Genomic DNA, 16,607 nt, shown 5'->3' with positions numbered 1-16,607 from the left:
TTCAAGATCTCAGCAACCTTTTATCTGCTATCACTTGAGTAACAGCTTATCCTGAGGTTCTGTGTTCCATTGTTATATTCTATTATACTGGCCATATTACAACAACAACAACAACAACAACAACATACCAGTGTAATCCCACAAGTGAGGTCTGGAGAGGGTACAATGTATGCAGACCTTACCACTACCTCATGGAGGTAGATAGGCTGTTTTGAAAGACCCTCAGCTCAAGTACAACAAATCCCGGCATAAAGAAGAAGGAGACAAGAAGAGAATGTAGCAAATAACAAGGAACAATGCAAAAGTAGCCAAAACAGCAATAAAATCATGTGATAATCAAAATACCATAGACAACATACTAGAATAGATTATTAAAAAATAAACTAAACAATAATACAAATAGTATCATCGCAAACACCAACCACCCTAAGCAAGACAACACTACACTGCCTACTAGCCTTCTAACCTAATACGTGTCCTCCACACCCTCCTATCTAGGGTCATGTCCTCGGTAACCTAAAGTTGCGTCATATCCAATCTTATCACCTCTCCCCAATATTTTTCGGCCTACCTTTGCCTCTCTTCGTACTTTCTAAAACCAACCTCTCGCACCTCCTCACTGGGGGTGCGTCTATGCACCTCCTCTTCACATGTCCACCCATCTGAATCTCACTTCCCTCATCTTGTCCACCACGGAGGCCACTCCGACCTTATCCTTGATATCCTCATTTTTAATCTTATCGCTCCTAATATGACCACACATCCACCTCAACATTCTCATCTCAGCAACATGCATTTTCTAGACATGGGAGTTCTTGACTAGCCAACGCTCAGTCCCATACGACAATGTCGGTCTAGTCACCACTCTATAGAACTTACCTTTGAGTTTCGGCGATACCTTGTTATCACACAAGACTTTAGAGGTAAGCCTCCACTTCTTCCACGCCGCACCAATATGGTGTGTGATATCATTGTCGATGTCCCCCCTCCCCTAGATTATAGACCCAAGATACTTGAATCTATCGCTCTTGGGGATAATTTGTGTGTCAAGCTCACTTTCACGCCTACCTCATGCATCGCATCATTGAATTTGCACTCCACATATTCTTTCTTGGTCCTGCTCAACCTGAACCCTTTAGCCTCCAAAGTTTGTCTCCACACCTCTAACTTAGCATTAATTCCATTGCGCGTCTCATCAATCAGTACTGTGTCATCTGCAAATAACATACACCACGACACCTCATCTTGAATGTCTCGCATCAATACACCTATCACCAAGGCAAATAGAAACGGACTAAGAGTTGACCCCTGGTTTAACCCCATCTCAATAGGGAAGTGTTCCGAGTCTCCTCCCACCGTTCTTACCCACGTTTTAGCTCCTTCGTACAGGTCCTTTATCGCCATAATGTAGGCCCCATCTGCATTCTTAAAGCTAGAACAATATAAGTAGGTGACAGTTTCGTTATAAATGGGAAACCAAATCATATTTGACGTTGTGCAGAAACAGAACCAGAACTACGTGCACATATACTTAGTTTGAACAGCTTGAAACATATGGTGGTTTGTTTAGGCAGCTTAACAAAAAGATGTGTACGCAATTGTAGAATGAAAATATATGCTTCAACACAGTTGCACACTAGTTGCCTCATATTTGTTGCCTACATTTGACATTGAAAAGTCAATATTTGTACATAAATAACATCATGTGGAAGATCAATGATTTCCAAACACTACAATCAATTAATCACTATACTTTAAACCCATACTGTATGAATCTTCTATATCCACGAAAAGATCCTCTATTTCAAGTGTGCTCTATTTGGACTAATATATTTGAGAAGGTAAAGTAATTTTATTAATTAGATCAGCGCAAAGGATGTGCTATTGGGGTGTACCATTAGCAAAGAAACAAACAACAAAAGTGTGCCCTGTCTAATCTTGTAAAGAGTCTAATGTTTGTAGAACTGTTTCAGCCTCATAGAGATATTCCATCCTACACCATAAGCAAAACAAAATATACAGTTAGACTTTATCTTCTTGGTGGAGCTCGCAAAATCTTCAAAACATATTCTATTTTGGGTAATTTCATTAGAATACTAAATATTTCTCTTTCAAGACATATTAGGATTCTCTAGAATCAGAGTGTAAGAGTCCTTGTGAATATTCTAGAATATATGTAAATATAGTAGGTAGTGTAATTTACTCCTATTCTAATTAGGTATCAACATGCCTTTCCTTACATTCCCATGTATGCTAACCAGACAATAAAGTCCTTTAAAGGGTAATCACATTATGGTTAATTTATGAGTTTCTAACACAATGTCCCTTAAGTTTGGGGTAAGTCCATTTTCCTTAAAATATCACAATGGAGCATATTTAGTCATTAAAACTTTCTAAAATTAAGTACCTTTAGTCTCGTTTGGTAGAATATCAAACTCTGTATGTTAAAACTGATGGAGAAGTCACTTTTATAACATAAACTCTACTCTTCTTGAAGGAAAGAGCCAAAAAAACTCTTGTTCCTTTACCTATAAAAAAACACCCACAGAATGTCAAACTCTGTATGTTAAAACTGATGGAGAAGTCACTTTTATAACATAAACTCTACTCTTCTTGGAGAAAAGAGCCAAAAAACCCTTGTTTCTTTTACCTATAAAAAAACACCCACCCCTTTTTTCATCATCATTGTAGAATGAAGTGTCACACAATCCTTCCTTCACATGACAACACCATGGACCTCTTCCACCTCACTAGTTCTAACAACCTCACCCAGAGAATCATACACCTAACTCCTATTTTTAGTCATCTTTACATTCCTTCTTGATCTATATAAAGTCATGAATAGAGACAACACATACAGAACAACATAACGAGAAATATACACTCCAAGTAGAAAGAGCTTCATGATACATATACAACCCTCATTCTTATCACAACCGGGAAAGCACACTATCCAAATACACACACATTCACTCATACCCAAAAAATGACATACATTTCACATTACCTCACTCTTTTTCTCCATACCATAACAATAGAGACACGCAGGAGCTACCAGAGTGATAACTGGTGTCCACTTTCCCTCTAATTTCAGAGTTTCTTTGTCACGTTCAAGTAGAGATCATAGAAGAATTCAAGAAGACCTCATTCATACACTGATACACATACCCACGCCCATATTGAGCTCAGTCGAGAAAATATGCATACATCTCACCACAATATGACACATAACTTACCACTACAAAAGAGCTGACACCGTTTGCTTTGACACTCGCTAGTGTGTCTTTAGATATGAGCATATGCGTTGCTTGTGACTTTTCCATCTACATGAGCTGTCTTGTAATGACTCTTCCAGCAAACAATTTATTTTTAAAGTAAAAGAGACCAAAAGGGCTCAAGTTTATATTTTAGGGACAAAGTAGACCTACCCACAACATTTGGGACCACTTACTGTGCCAGCTCAGCAGAGTGGTTTCGCCAATGGTTTTCTTTCCTATCTCTATGCATTTCACTCTCTGCTAGAAATTCCCTTTGCTCCTACCAACCTCCTTAACAAGACCAACATGGGTTGTGGTGCAGTGGTGGGACTGCTTCACCCTTAACAAGAGGTCTCGGGTTCGAGCTCAGGGAATGGAGAAAATCCCGTTGAGAGCACCACCCTCGAATGGGCCTTACAATGCGCGATCCGAATTTAGTTGGAGCTCTATGGGCTTTGGACATCGGGTGGAAAACCAAAAAAAAACCTCCTCAACAAGAATTCTTGAATAACAAACAACAATATTCACGATCAAGTAGTACCAAATTCTCTCACGGATTGGCCATGAAAGGAGAAGTCTGGAATGCCAACAAATGCCTGTTATATTGAATTTACCTGATAAACGTCCTGAGACTTTGAATGGGCAAGTCCAAAATGACACTTTCTTTTGACCCAATTTTTTCCTCTTCTTTTCACTTAAAAAAAGACAATCAAAGCGACCTACTTAAATTCAAGCGATCTTTTTGTAGGTATTTGTCCTCGATTCAATTGGGAGATCGAATTGATTATTGAAACATGAGTTTAAATTTACTCGACTATTAGTGAATAAGAAAAGATATTATCAAGATGAGTGAATAAATTGACCTTGAAATAGCAACAATTAATTCCTTGAAAAAAAGGGCTCAATCTCTACCAGAACTATGGATGAGAACCAACTATGTAGCATCTATATCATGAATTCAAGTATTGTATACGTTATTGGTCTGATCCTTTTTAGGAACTTCCCATAATAACAAACTTGAAAAATGGATTGTGTTATAAACTCGTTATTTTTATGTGATCTCAACCTATCACAACTCCCTTCTTTTATCCTGGCTTGGAATTAGTATGCGAAACTCACATAGGCAAAGTTGTTTTTTAAACTTTCAGCAACAACATACCTCGTGTAATCCCACAAGTGGGTCTGCGGAGGGTAGAGTGTACGTAAACCTTACCCCTACTCCATGGAGGTAGAGAAGCTATTTCCAAAGGGACCTTGTCTCAAGTGTAGCAAATCAAAGTAGTAATGAAAAATGAAAAACGACAGTGAAGAAAGCATGACTACTAATAGAGAAGCAGTTCAGAGCATTAAGAAAAGGAAGAGTAACGTCAACAAAATAGTGTGATCATCGAAATAAACAACAAATGATAACAAATAACAAAAGCAAAAAACTTCATGAATAAGATTAATACTACGATAGACATGGTGCTCCTGACTACCACCAAGCCTAATTCCGTCGAAAAGCAAGACACCGCTTCACTACCTACTAACCTTTTACCCTAATATGCAACCTCCATGTCACGCCCCAAACTCAAGGGGCACAATTGGCACCTAATGCCAAAACTCAGGCCCAAGCTGACCCTGGTGAACCATTTGCTACTAGCGCATAGTAGCCACACACAATCAAGAAAACAAACAAATATATCTCGACTTGAAATTAAGCCCTCGGCTGGCAAGGCCCCTGTCAACAACTCTATAAAAGAAACAACTACTCCCAACAGTTCATATAAAGCAATGGCCAATTAGCACACAAGTCTTGGCCACCATGTTCTCTATACAGAAGCTGATAGTAGGTACATAACAAGACAATGTATCAAAGAACTATCAAGCCCAGCAACCTAAAAAATCAGGCCAACCTAGCCATAACGTAGATATACAACACACACTAGTCTGCAAGCCTCTAAGAGTAGTAAAGCTTGGCGGGACAAGGCCCCAGCCTACCCAATAATATATACAACAAAAACTAACAAACCTCCAAACTCTGGCAGCTCCGGAAGAAGGCGGCTAGCCAACTTGCTAGAAGTCAACCCTGCTGCTGAGAAGGTCTACCGGGTCGTCTGTTGGGACCTGCAGGCATGAATGCAATGCCCCCATGCAATGGGGCATCAGTATGAAATAATGTATAGAGTATGAAAGGCGATAGACTATGAGCAGGTCAACCTGCTAGGATTCAACCTGCTGCTGTGAAGGTCTACTGTGTCGTCTGTTGGGACCTGCATGCATGAATGCAGTGCCCTCGGGCAATGGGGCATCAGTACGAAATAATGTACCGAGTATGAAAGGCGATAGATTATGAGCAGGTATCATGATATACTGAGAATAATCAGATAAATAAATCAAGAATAAATTAAGTGTACTGACCTACTCCTGATTCTAAAGATATCAAAAATAATCAAACAACAACCTAACCAAGGCCCCATAAGCTCGACATGTACAAACAACAAAAAAGGCCACCAACCTAGGCCCCCATATGTCCAAAAGGTGCCAAATCAGTCTATATACCCCTATTGGTAGTCCCCTCACACTGTAGGCAGTCATGTAGCCCTCTTAGGCAATAATATAGCCCCATAGGCAGCGCATAGCCCTATTAGGCATCAATATAGCCTTGCAGTCTACTCATAGCCCTCTTAGGCAACAACTTAGCCCCGTAGGCAAGACATAGCCTTCTTAGGCATCAATATAACCCTGTCGGCAATTCATAGCCTTCTTAGGCAACAACATTGCCCTGTAGGCACCACATAGCCTTCTTAGGCATCAATATAGCCTTGTAGGCAACCCATAGCCCTCTTAGGCACTAACATAGCCCTGTAGGCAGCACAAACCCTTCCTATAAATCAATATAGCCCCATAGGCAACTCATAACTCTCTTAGGCAACAATCACATTCCTGCCGCTAACCACAATAGCCCCAAGGGCAACAATAACATTTTAATAGGCTAAAATCGAGCAATTTCGCTATAGGCAACCTATACCAATAGTCTCTGAGTCATTCACAACATAGGGCCGCTACTAACAGAATAAGAATCCCGTCAATAGAGAACTGTAGCAACTCGAGCAACCAACAACCAATAATCGCAGCTATGAGTATACAACGATAACAACCATCTTCTTGTATAGCTCCTATGCTTTAAGGAAACATGCTGAAAGAAGGGAATAGCCTTAAATACCTTTTAACTAAAGCCCCAAAGGTGTTGAAATGAATCTTGACCAACCAAATGTAATACCCCAAATGTGAGAATCAAAAGGCTGCAAAGATGAGCCATAACCAATCATCGATAAGTCATCAATGTCACACTCGCGACCATCCAAGTCCAAATCATGACATTAAGCCAATAATAATGATAAACAACAGCTATATCCAATGAAGATATTCCAATAACATCTCAAAGGAGCGACAAGCTCCCGAGGTAATACAACAAGGCGTATTTCACGTCGTTCATTCCAATAACTATCGTACGCGACTCCAATAAGAATCGCACAAACTCTCCAATCTCTCCAGCACCTCAACACCATCAGTAACCAACCATAGTAAGATAAAGGGGCTGTCCAAAGCTACAATATCCAAAACACCACTTCATGGCTCGGAAAGCTATAAAATGATACTAGAACATGTAATTGCGAAAGAGGGTCGTAGGGGAAGCATTTCCTTGACAAAGGGGACTGAATTCTAAAGCTAAATAACATGCCTCCTTTCAGTAACAACAAACAAAGAAAAAACCAACAAGAAACTATTACAAGTCGTTGGCAAGTGCGACTTTCATATCTAGGAGCTTAGAATCTCGTTTTAACAAATAAGTGTACAGTATCCTTACCTTGTCAATATATATCCAAAGGACTGAAAAACACTCAATAACCACCTGCTATGTCGCTGCCACAACACCCATGAAGATACGCCATGAAATTGATGGTGCAAACTATACCAAGATGACGAGCTCGGTATGTAGAGCAACTTCCGTTAAACTTCCGAGTTGAAAGAATCAATATCCATGGAGGATTTAGGGACTTTCCCTCTGATTTTATATGAAATTAGGCTGATTTAAATGAGTTAAAACGAAGCTTGAACTGCTTATATAAAGCTGAACCGACATACGGGTTTGGGACCCACCTAAACGTGCCTGCTTGCGTCATGTCACAAAAACGCAAATATCTGTCTATTTTGAAGTCATATGGACGAACGGTTTGATACGTTGGAAACTAGACTCGTAGACCATTAATTTGATAGGTCATGTACCCCATAACTTCTTATAGATTGAGAGAAAACCTCCGAGACATTTGACCCATGTTTCTGAGAAATCTTTATAAAGGAACTTGCGATAACCTTTGCAACTGTTATTTTCCACTTGCTTAACTTCAAAACTTGAGATACAACCGTTGAACACTTAAAATATGACATACCATATCATTCCTAATTTATTACTCCCCCTCTTTGTCTTACCGCGAAGGTACGAGTTAATTAGACGTTTTGAAAAATCGGGGTGTTACACTCCATACCGTCGTATCTAAGGTGATCTCCTCGGTAAGCTGAAGCTGCACCATGTACTGTCTAATCACCTCTCCCCAATGCTTCTTCGGCCTAACTCTACCTCTCCTTATACCCCCTATAGTCAACCTCTCACACTTTCTCACGGGGGCATTTGCGCATCTCCCTTTTTTTTTTGATGAAGTACAGGTTTCCATTGCTGGAATCAAAGAGATGCATGCGAGTTGCAAAAGAGTAGTAGCAAAAATAACTAAGAAGCTCCATTACAGACATAACAAACATTATATACTAAAGACAAGGAGCTATCAAAGTTCAAAAGGGTATATGGGGAATCTATAGGGGGAAAATAAACCCATCTATACAGATACACAAGGCATTTAGCTCTTAGAGATCGGTAGGTAGTTGATATCCCATTAAAGTATCTTTTATTTCTCTCATTCAATATACTCCAACAAATAGCTGCTGGTATCATCTTCCATACTATCTTGATGGGGCTATCAACTTTCCATTTGCTCCATCTTTCAAATGTGTCTTTGATGTTTTGTGGCATGACCCATCTGAGCCCTAAAAGTGTACATATAGCATCTATTGACCATCTGAAACTTCCTCTTTGCTAGGTTGTCTTGTGTCAAATATGCTTCATGTATGGCAGTCCAACTGAAGCAACTTCTTTGGGTGGGTGGGTGGGTGGGGGGAATTTGCTAGACCTAGAAGTTTGAAGCTTCCTTTACTGAGAATTCCTTTTTTATTTGTAACTCCCCATTGGAATTGATGTAGAGTACGATGATTAATAGTTCATGTAGTACACAGGGTGGAGGTCGGGTATTATGGTAAGGTCGCGTATTAGGGTAGAAGGTTAGTAGGGGTGAGTGTTGTCTTGCCATGCGTAGGTTTAGGCTTGGTAGTGCTTGTCGTATCCTTGTAGTTCTTGCCATATGTTGTGTATTGTGTTTTGATTATCACACTATTTTCCTGTTGTTATTGTTTCTTTATTGTAGACTTTACAACGACTATGCTTTCTTCTTCTTTTTACTTGGGTTTGATGTATTTGAGCCGAGGGTCTTTCGAAACAGCCTCTCTCCTCCTCGAGGTAGTGGTAAGGTCTGGGTATACTCTACTTTCCCAAGACCCATTTAGTGGGATTTCACTGGGTATGTTTTTGTTATATGGATTTTTGTCAGTTTCAAATACTCAAAAGCCAAAACCAAATTCTAGATGGTTTTCCAAAATTAAAAGCCATGTCACCTGACATAACAGAAAAATCTGTAGAAACTGTTGGCATGGTTATTTTACTTAACATCGGCTTCTGTTTTGTTTACTGTTAATTCTTGTATTTTCTCGAATAATTATAAGGTCCAATAAACTCTCTCTGTCCTGGTACTTCAAATATTTTTGTGTTGATTCAGGCATCTTCTTATGATACCTTCATTTGATAAACTGATAATTATTTCTTGGTGCTCTTCTGCAGCTGGTTACCCTCCTTAACTGTGTAGCAGACTTAAAGCATGTAACTGAATTTATTAGTTTTCACTTCTGCATTCTTTCAAAATGTCTCTAGTTTTGGGTTGGGAGAATCCCATATATGTAGTACACAGGTTCAGGAGAGAATTCTAAAGGTGGAGTTAGGTAGAAATGTATAGTTTATTAAACCTACTTGATTTATGAAGGTTCTAGTATTCGAGTCTCTTTAGCAAAGGTTACTTTCATTTTGTTGCCTTTTATTGTACTGATGCTTCATGGAATATTGTGCAGGTTATCTTTATAATCACCAAACAAAGGAGTTCTATAATCTTACTTATGCACATGAGCAACCTGAAAGTTCTGCGAGATTTGGAGGTTTATCCTTCTTTTCTATTCTCTTCCAAGTCTAATGTTATGTGTTTATGTTGTGGATTACTACATCCTTTTCTGAGATTGATTGAACTTTATTGTGAAAATTGGTAGTTCCTTTTCCTTATACTCATCTCAAGGTTGTTTCACCCTGAACCACGTCAGGGTACGACATCTAGTGACTTCGAACAATGTGTTTTTCTGTAGTTTGTTAGCTGATGAAGTGTAACAATTCCATTCTATCTAGGATAGAATTGAGTGGCGGGGTGTTGAAGTTTTGATCTTAGCTAGTTGATTCACAGATGAACAGAATTTTATGTCTTGAAAATTTGATGTTGCTTCTCTTCTTTGTCGGAATTTAAATTTGTGCAACTGTTATGTAAATTCCACCTGACATACTGGTACTTGCACTTGCATGTATATTGATCATATGAAGCTTTGTGATGAGCACCTCAAATACATGCTAGATTTGTTGTGAGCACTTTCCAACATATCATTAGATCCCGTTAACATTTGCTTCATATTTCTTGCAGACTACCTTGTCACAAAGTGTGGTGTACTCATGATGTCACTCTTTGTTTTCTTTACCACGACAATGTCAGTTTCATTTACATTAAGAGAGACCCAAACGCGCATGCTGAAGTTCACGGGTAGGTTCTCTTTTGTATATTTGATGCCACAAACTGCAGTGGCATTTCTATATCGTGAAATTATAATGCCTTGTACATCTGAATAACTCACAATCACATTCTAATACTGAAATTACATGTCAAAACATGAAAACAAAGAAGAAAGGTATGGTCATGCTGTTGTCAAAGTATAAAACACTCAACTTTCATATACAAATATCCTGTTAATCTTGTATCCTGTTAATGCTATGCTGACCACCTCCAAAAGTGTTACTTACAGAGAAACAACAACAAAAAAAGAAAAACAGGAATACTTACAGAGCTCCTATGAAATCCACTAGTTGAATTTCTTCTTCTATATTCATTTCTTTACACCAAAAACCTAAAGTGGTAATTACTTTCACTTAATCTTCTCGATAGTGCATTCTTTCCCTACACAAATTCTCTGATTTCTCTCCTTCCATATGATCCACCAGTTACAAGCTGGTACTGTTCTCCAGTCTCCACCACCTCTTCTGGCTCTTGCTACCTCCCCTTCTAACCCAACAACTTAGTTGGTCTGCTGTATGTTCTGGCATAATCCAATTAAAGCTACCTAAACTGGTGAATAAAGCCCATACTTGTGTTGTTACTTTGCAGTGGAGGAACAGGTGATTATTGGTTTCTAGCGCCTCTTTGCAAAGATAACATCTCGAGGCAGTAATTTTCCCCCTCTTATGAAGTGTATCATGTGTCAGGCAAGCTCTCCTGGCTATTAACCAAGTGAAATAGTTCACCTTAGTAGTGGCTACACTCTTCCAGATAGCACTCCATGGCCCTGATTTTTTCCATGCAGTTGTGGCTAGATCCCTCTTATACATTCTATTCACAGAGAATTGACCATCAGTATGATGCCTCCACAGCAATTTATCTGTTTCCAGATTTGTGCCAGAAAAGTCTCCAATCAAAGCTAGCATATCTGATACCCACCTTATTTCCTAGTCATTAAGAAATCTCCTAAAAATCAAATTCTATCCTTTTGGAGACCAAACCTCTTGTATTTTGTTGTCAGGATTGAGACAAATAGAAAACAACCCAGGAAATAGATTTTTCAAGGATCCTTGACCAGTCCAGTCTTCCTTCCAAAACAAAGCCTTATTCCCACTTCCAACCTTTATCCTTACATTGTCTCTAAAAGCCAGCCATAGGGTTCTTATAGTTCTCCATACTCCCACACCATATGTATCTGTTACTTCCTCTGAACACCATTGACCTTCCTGACCATACTTGTGTTGAATGACTTCCTTCCATAGAGTTTGATCTTCCAAGTTGTATCTCCATAGCCATTTGGTAAGTAAGCTGTTGTTCTGTAGCTTTAAATTTCTTACTCCCAAACCCCCATATCTTTTGCTTTGCTGAACTGCCATCCATTTAACTAAGTTGAAGCTCTTGTCAATCTTGTTACCTTGCCAAAGGAAATTTCTCCTCAATGAGTCTATTGCTTCCACTACCTTGCTGGGAATGGGGAAAAGTGATATCACATATGTTGGCAAAGAGTCTAGGACAGAATTGATCAAAGTGACTCTTATCCCCAAGGATAAATATTGGGATTTCCAAAGTGCCAGTCTCATCTCTGATTTTTCTAGTATACCATCCCAGATGCTAACTGCTTTATGTTCAGCACCCAGTGGCAAACCTAGATAAACGGTAGGCAACCTCTCTATCTTGCACTTCAAAATATTAGCCAAAGCTTGAATCTGCTGGAGCTCTTTTAATAGGAAAAATGCTACTTTTCACCTTTAATCCGAAGCATGCCTCAAAAATTACCAGAATAATTCTGATGTGACCAAGTTGTTCCTGCTCTGGAAAGGCTTGTTATCGATGAAGAAGATCTTTATACTGTTCATCCTAAGAAAAGCAGTTTTCACTCGGTACAACTATTCTATGCTAGCATAGCATGCTATGAAAAGAACGTCCCACTATGAATTCCTATCCCATTAATAAAGTACAGATAAATAATCTATTCCAAGTCTGACGTCGTCTTCTTTGTTAGAAAAATGCACAGTGGAAAGGGATGCTAGTTGGTTCGTTTTTCTCTGGGATTGGTTTTTAATGTTGGGGGATCACTTCCTCTTCCGGGCCTTTCTTCAGCTGGTGCGCAGGAGCGCACTTTCGTGAATAGGGATTTTCCTGTGTCATCAACATACAATAAATGAGTCATATCCATCACCTCATTAGCCCTGTTTTTTATTCTGAAACCCCTAATCCAGTTGTTTAGAGAAGCTCTCCTCATCAAACTGTCCAACCCTTCCATAGCAATGATAAACAAGAAAGGGGACAGAGGGTCCCCTTGTCTTAGTCCTCTTCCAGCAGGAAAAATACCTACAGGTTCTCCACTTGAGCCATGTAGGGCCAAACCCCATTTGTCTAAGAGTGTTGATCAGGAAGTCCCAGCTAAGATGGTCATAGGCTTTTCAATATCCTGTTTGCACATTACCCCTGGCACATCTCCTCTAATCCTAGTATCAATACATTCACTAGCAATTAGAGCAACATCTATTATTCGTCTCCCTTTAATGGAAAAGCCATTTGATTTTTGTTGACTAGCTTGTCTATCACCTTCTTCAGCTTTTCTGCCAACACTTTGGCAATTATTTTATAAACCCTAGTGATTAGACTGATTGGTCTGATGTCTCTTAGATCATTTGCCCCCACTTTCTTTGGAATTAAAGCTACAAAAGTGGCATTGAAACTCTTCTCAAAACTTTGATGGCAGTGAAAGTTTTGGAAGGTCTGCATCAGATCTTCCTTCATAGTTTCCTAGAATGCCTGAAAAAAGGCCATGGTGTACCCATCAGGCCCAGTTTCTTTATCACAAGCACACATTCTTATCCCTTCTAGCACCTCATCTTCACTGAATTCTCTAGATAACCAGTTCTGTTCCTCCATTGTTATTCTCTGTACGTTAAGAATATTTAACGAGGTCTCCAGTTATCTGCCTCCTTGTACAGATGGTGGTAAAAATCCACAATGGAACTCTTGATTTCCACCGGCTCAGAAGATAACTCTCCATTGATCATTGATGATTCAATGGTATTGATTCTCTTGTGGGCTGTAGCCATTCTATGGAAGTATTTTGTATTTTTATCTCCATTCTTGATCCACTGAATTTTGGACCTCTGTCTCCAAAATATTTCTTCATTTTTGGCCACCTCATATTCCATGGCCAGATGTACCTTTAGTAGTTGTTCATCATCAGTAAGAGGTCTAGCCTCTTGAATAGCTTCCATGTCACCTATCTGGCTCAAAATTTGCTCTGTTCTTGTCTTCCAGTTCCCCCTATTCTCTCTGCTCCATTCCTTAAGTTTTGTTTTAAGCAGCCTCAACTTAGTAGCTAGTTTGTAATCCGGTCTACCTGACACTTCAAAAGAGCTCCACCATTCATGTACTTTACTTTTGAAACCCTCTACATTAAGCCACCACTTTTCAAACTTGAAATAAGATCTCCTGAAGGTCTCATTCCCACATGTCAAGACGATGGGGTTATGGTCAGTACCCAAGCTAGGCAGGGTACATTGCCTAATTTGAAGGAACAGTTCATCCCATGGGAATGCATACAGAAATCTGTCAATCCTGGAGGCATTCCTATGGTTTGCCCCTCCTCTCCAAATGTATGATCCCCCAAATAAAGGGGGATCAATCAGCTCCAATTCATTGATACATCTTGACAGATCCATCATGTCTCCACAAAGCCTAACACAGTTGGTTTTCTCGGAAGGAAATCTAGTAGTATTAAAATCCCCACATACTACCCAGGGCCCTTCACGTAGACTCCTCATAGCTCCTAATTCTTCCCACAACTCCCTCCTTTCACTTCTATCACAAGTTGCATATACTGTTGTGAGAAATCAAGTTAGTTCTTAGGTCACTCCACACAATTTACAAGTAATCGATTGGTTCCCATATTCCACAATCTCCCCTTTTCATGATCTTTTATCCACATAACTAAAATTCCACCTTTGCTGTCAATCGCTTCCAACCATATTCCCCCATCCGCCTATTTCCCCCTAAATGTTGTATATAATCCCCCACTGCCCCATTTAGCTTGGTCTCCACCAAAACTGTAATATCTGCCCCCTCCTGTTGTACTCTGCTTTTCACCAAATCTCTTTTATTCTCACTGTTTAAACCCCTAACATTCCATGATAGAATTTTTAACTTCATTGTAAATGGGTGGCTGACTTTTTCCCCCTGCTTCTAGATTCACTCCTAGGATCCCCATCCTTGAACTTCACATCAAAGATCAAATTTTTGAGCTCTTTGGGGATTATCTGTTTATCCTTATGTTCTGCAGCATTCGAGGCTAAGGAGCCTTCCTTTTCCCTTCTTTGGTCAATTTTTATTAAAAGGGCCAAAGCTTCCTCGGAACAACCATCAAAAGACATTCCGAACATTTGGCTGAGTCGGAGGATATTGTCTTGTACCCATTGGTTTGTTTTCCCCTCTGTATTTTTGCTGCATTCAGAGGCATCACAATTGAGAGGCGTCGGATCACTAAGAGGAATTAATTGTTGAGAATTCACCTGTACCTACCCTTCTTTAGCTTTATCACTTGTCTCCCTTATTTCCGACAAAATCAGCTCTGAATGTCGCTGCTCTATATCTTCCAGCTGCAGAGACTCCATCGGAATAGCTCTTCTCCACACTTCCCTCCACAATACTCTGTTCCACGCATGTTGACAGAGTGTTTTGGGCTTCTGTATTAACTGGCCAAATGTTAATATCTCTAATAAAAGGCTCAACAACCTTTGTTGGGCTTTTATTTAAATGGGTCGGCTGGCCCAAATAATGTGAAGGTGAAAATTGAGGTTTCACATGACCAGCAGCAGTGGCCCCCCCCGTATGCATGTCCCCTCACATCCACAAGATTCTTTTCCTCTCTCCTTGGCCCAATTCTCTGTGAAGTCAACATCTGCTTAATGGAGTCAGGAGCTTTATCCACATGGCTGCTGGATCCCACAACACTTCGTAAATGCATATCATTATCCACGGGATCTTTTCCCTCTCTCCTTTGCCCTAATCCTTGGGAAGTCAACTTCTGCTTTATGGAGTTAGCAGCTTTATCCCTTCCCTTTTCTAGCCTAAGGCTGACTTCTTGTCTGTCGAGCTCAACCACCTCAGATCTGCGAAATCTTGTCGGAGCTTCAACCCAAACTGGAAGGAAAAAAATCAAACCAACATCTTGAATTTCAACTTCCCTGGGAATATTTTCTATGGGGCCTTTCACTTTGATTCGAGGCCATCGCAGATAGTTTTTTATCACGGTTTCTTCTTCTGTTGCAAGCCACCCCCCACATTTATCTCCTATCTCTTTCATAATATTCTCAGACCATAGTTGAAGAGGTACCAAAACTCGAATCCAAAGCCAACGAAATCTGGCGTGGGCTGGATAAGCTCCAGACTTCGGAGACCACCAGTCAAGCACAAGTTGTTTACCCTGTCTCTTCCCGTTACCAAGAAGAATGTGCTGTGCATCTTTCCTCGATTGGAATTCGAGCAGGAATTGAATGCCGTTCATGTCGTAAACCTGGATATTGTATTCCTTGCATCAACAGGCAATCCCGCATAAAAGAAAGGCTACTGACTTGGCTGATTCAACAAACAAGGGAAAAAGAACTCCTTTCCAAGTTTGTTGAGTCCACCTTCTCACATCATTCCTTGTTGGTATCTTGTTGCAATCTGGAAAGCTTCCTATTAGGCATATCTGTAAAAGGTCCTTTCCATCATGGTTTGAAGTGGCTGTCACAGTGGCCTGTACCTTGGAGATGGTTCCTGCACCATCCATCTGTTCATATAGAAAGCATCCTTGTAGCTACCTTCTCCCCTCAATGAAGGATGATTTATCTTCCCTACTGCTGGAGTACTATCTCGCATTAAAGATCTCCTATTAATGAAGTTTTCAATCCGACTGACGAGTCCCAACCACCCCTCATTGTCCTTGTTTTCTGGAATAATAATAACAGACCTCGTTTGGCCATTAACCGTAATGACGGACAGAAAACAACTGAACTTGTTGAACTTCAAGGAGCAAAAGATATTAGTAGAAACATCTCTGCCTTTCCATGTCTTTAACATTTTACCCGACTTCTGATACTTCTCGCAACTTTCTGCATAGCCAACCCAGAGCCCCTTTGCTCAAAGTCATCCTCCTGATGTGTAGTACCTAGAGCTTTCCACCCATTCAAACCATGTATCAGAAAACATTATAGTCTCTGTAATGTCAACAGATTTCCTACCTAGTCTAAAGTAAATACGATTTTCCATGATGAAAAAAAGGCTTTCAAAGAAAAAAAGAAGATAGGGAAGATTCTGGTGGTTGAAGACCACCGGAGAA

General features: G+C 39.9%; 1 protein-coding gene across 3 annotated transcripts in view; it reads left to right on the top strand.

Moving 5' to 3' along the window:
* LOC129903639 (membralin-like protein At1g60995) overlaps positions 1-16,607 on the top strand; it is a 51,976-nt gene that overhangs the window by 29,218 nt on the left and 6,151 nt on the right. For all 3 annotated transcript variants that reach the window (XM_055979192.1, XM_055979188.1, XM_055979196.1), the window contains 2 exons: positions 9,528-9,611; positions 10,139-10,255. In XM_055979192.1, coding sequence (XP_055835167.1) covers positions 9,528-9,611; positions 10,139-10,255 — 201 coding nt within the window. The remainder of the gene's footprint in view (positions 1-9,527; positions 9,612-10,138; positions 10,256-16,607) is intronic.

This window comes from Solanum dulcamara, chromosome 1 (assembly GCF_947179165.1).
Source record: "Solanum dulcamara chromosome 1, daSolDulc1.2, whole genome shotgun sequence".
Lineage (NCBI taxonomy): Eukaryota > Viridiplantae > Streptophyta > Magnoliopsida > Solanales > Solanaceae > Solanum > Solanum dulcamara.
The sequence above is the reverse complement of the archived record's forward strand: the minus strand, read 5'-3'. Positions and strand labels throughout refer to the sequence as shown.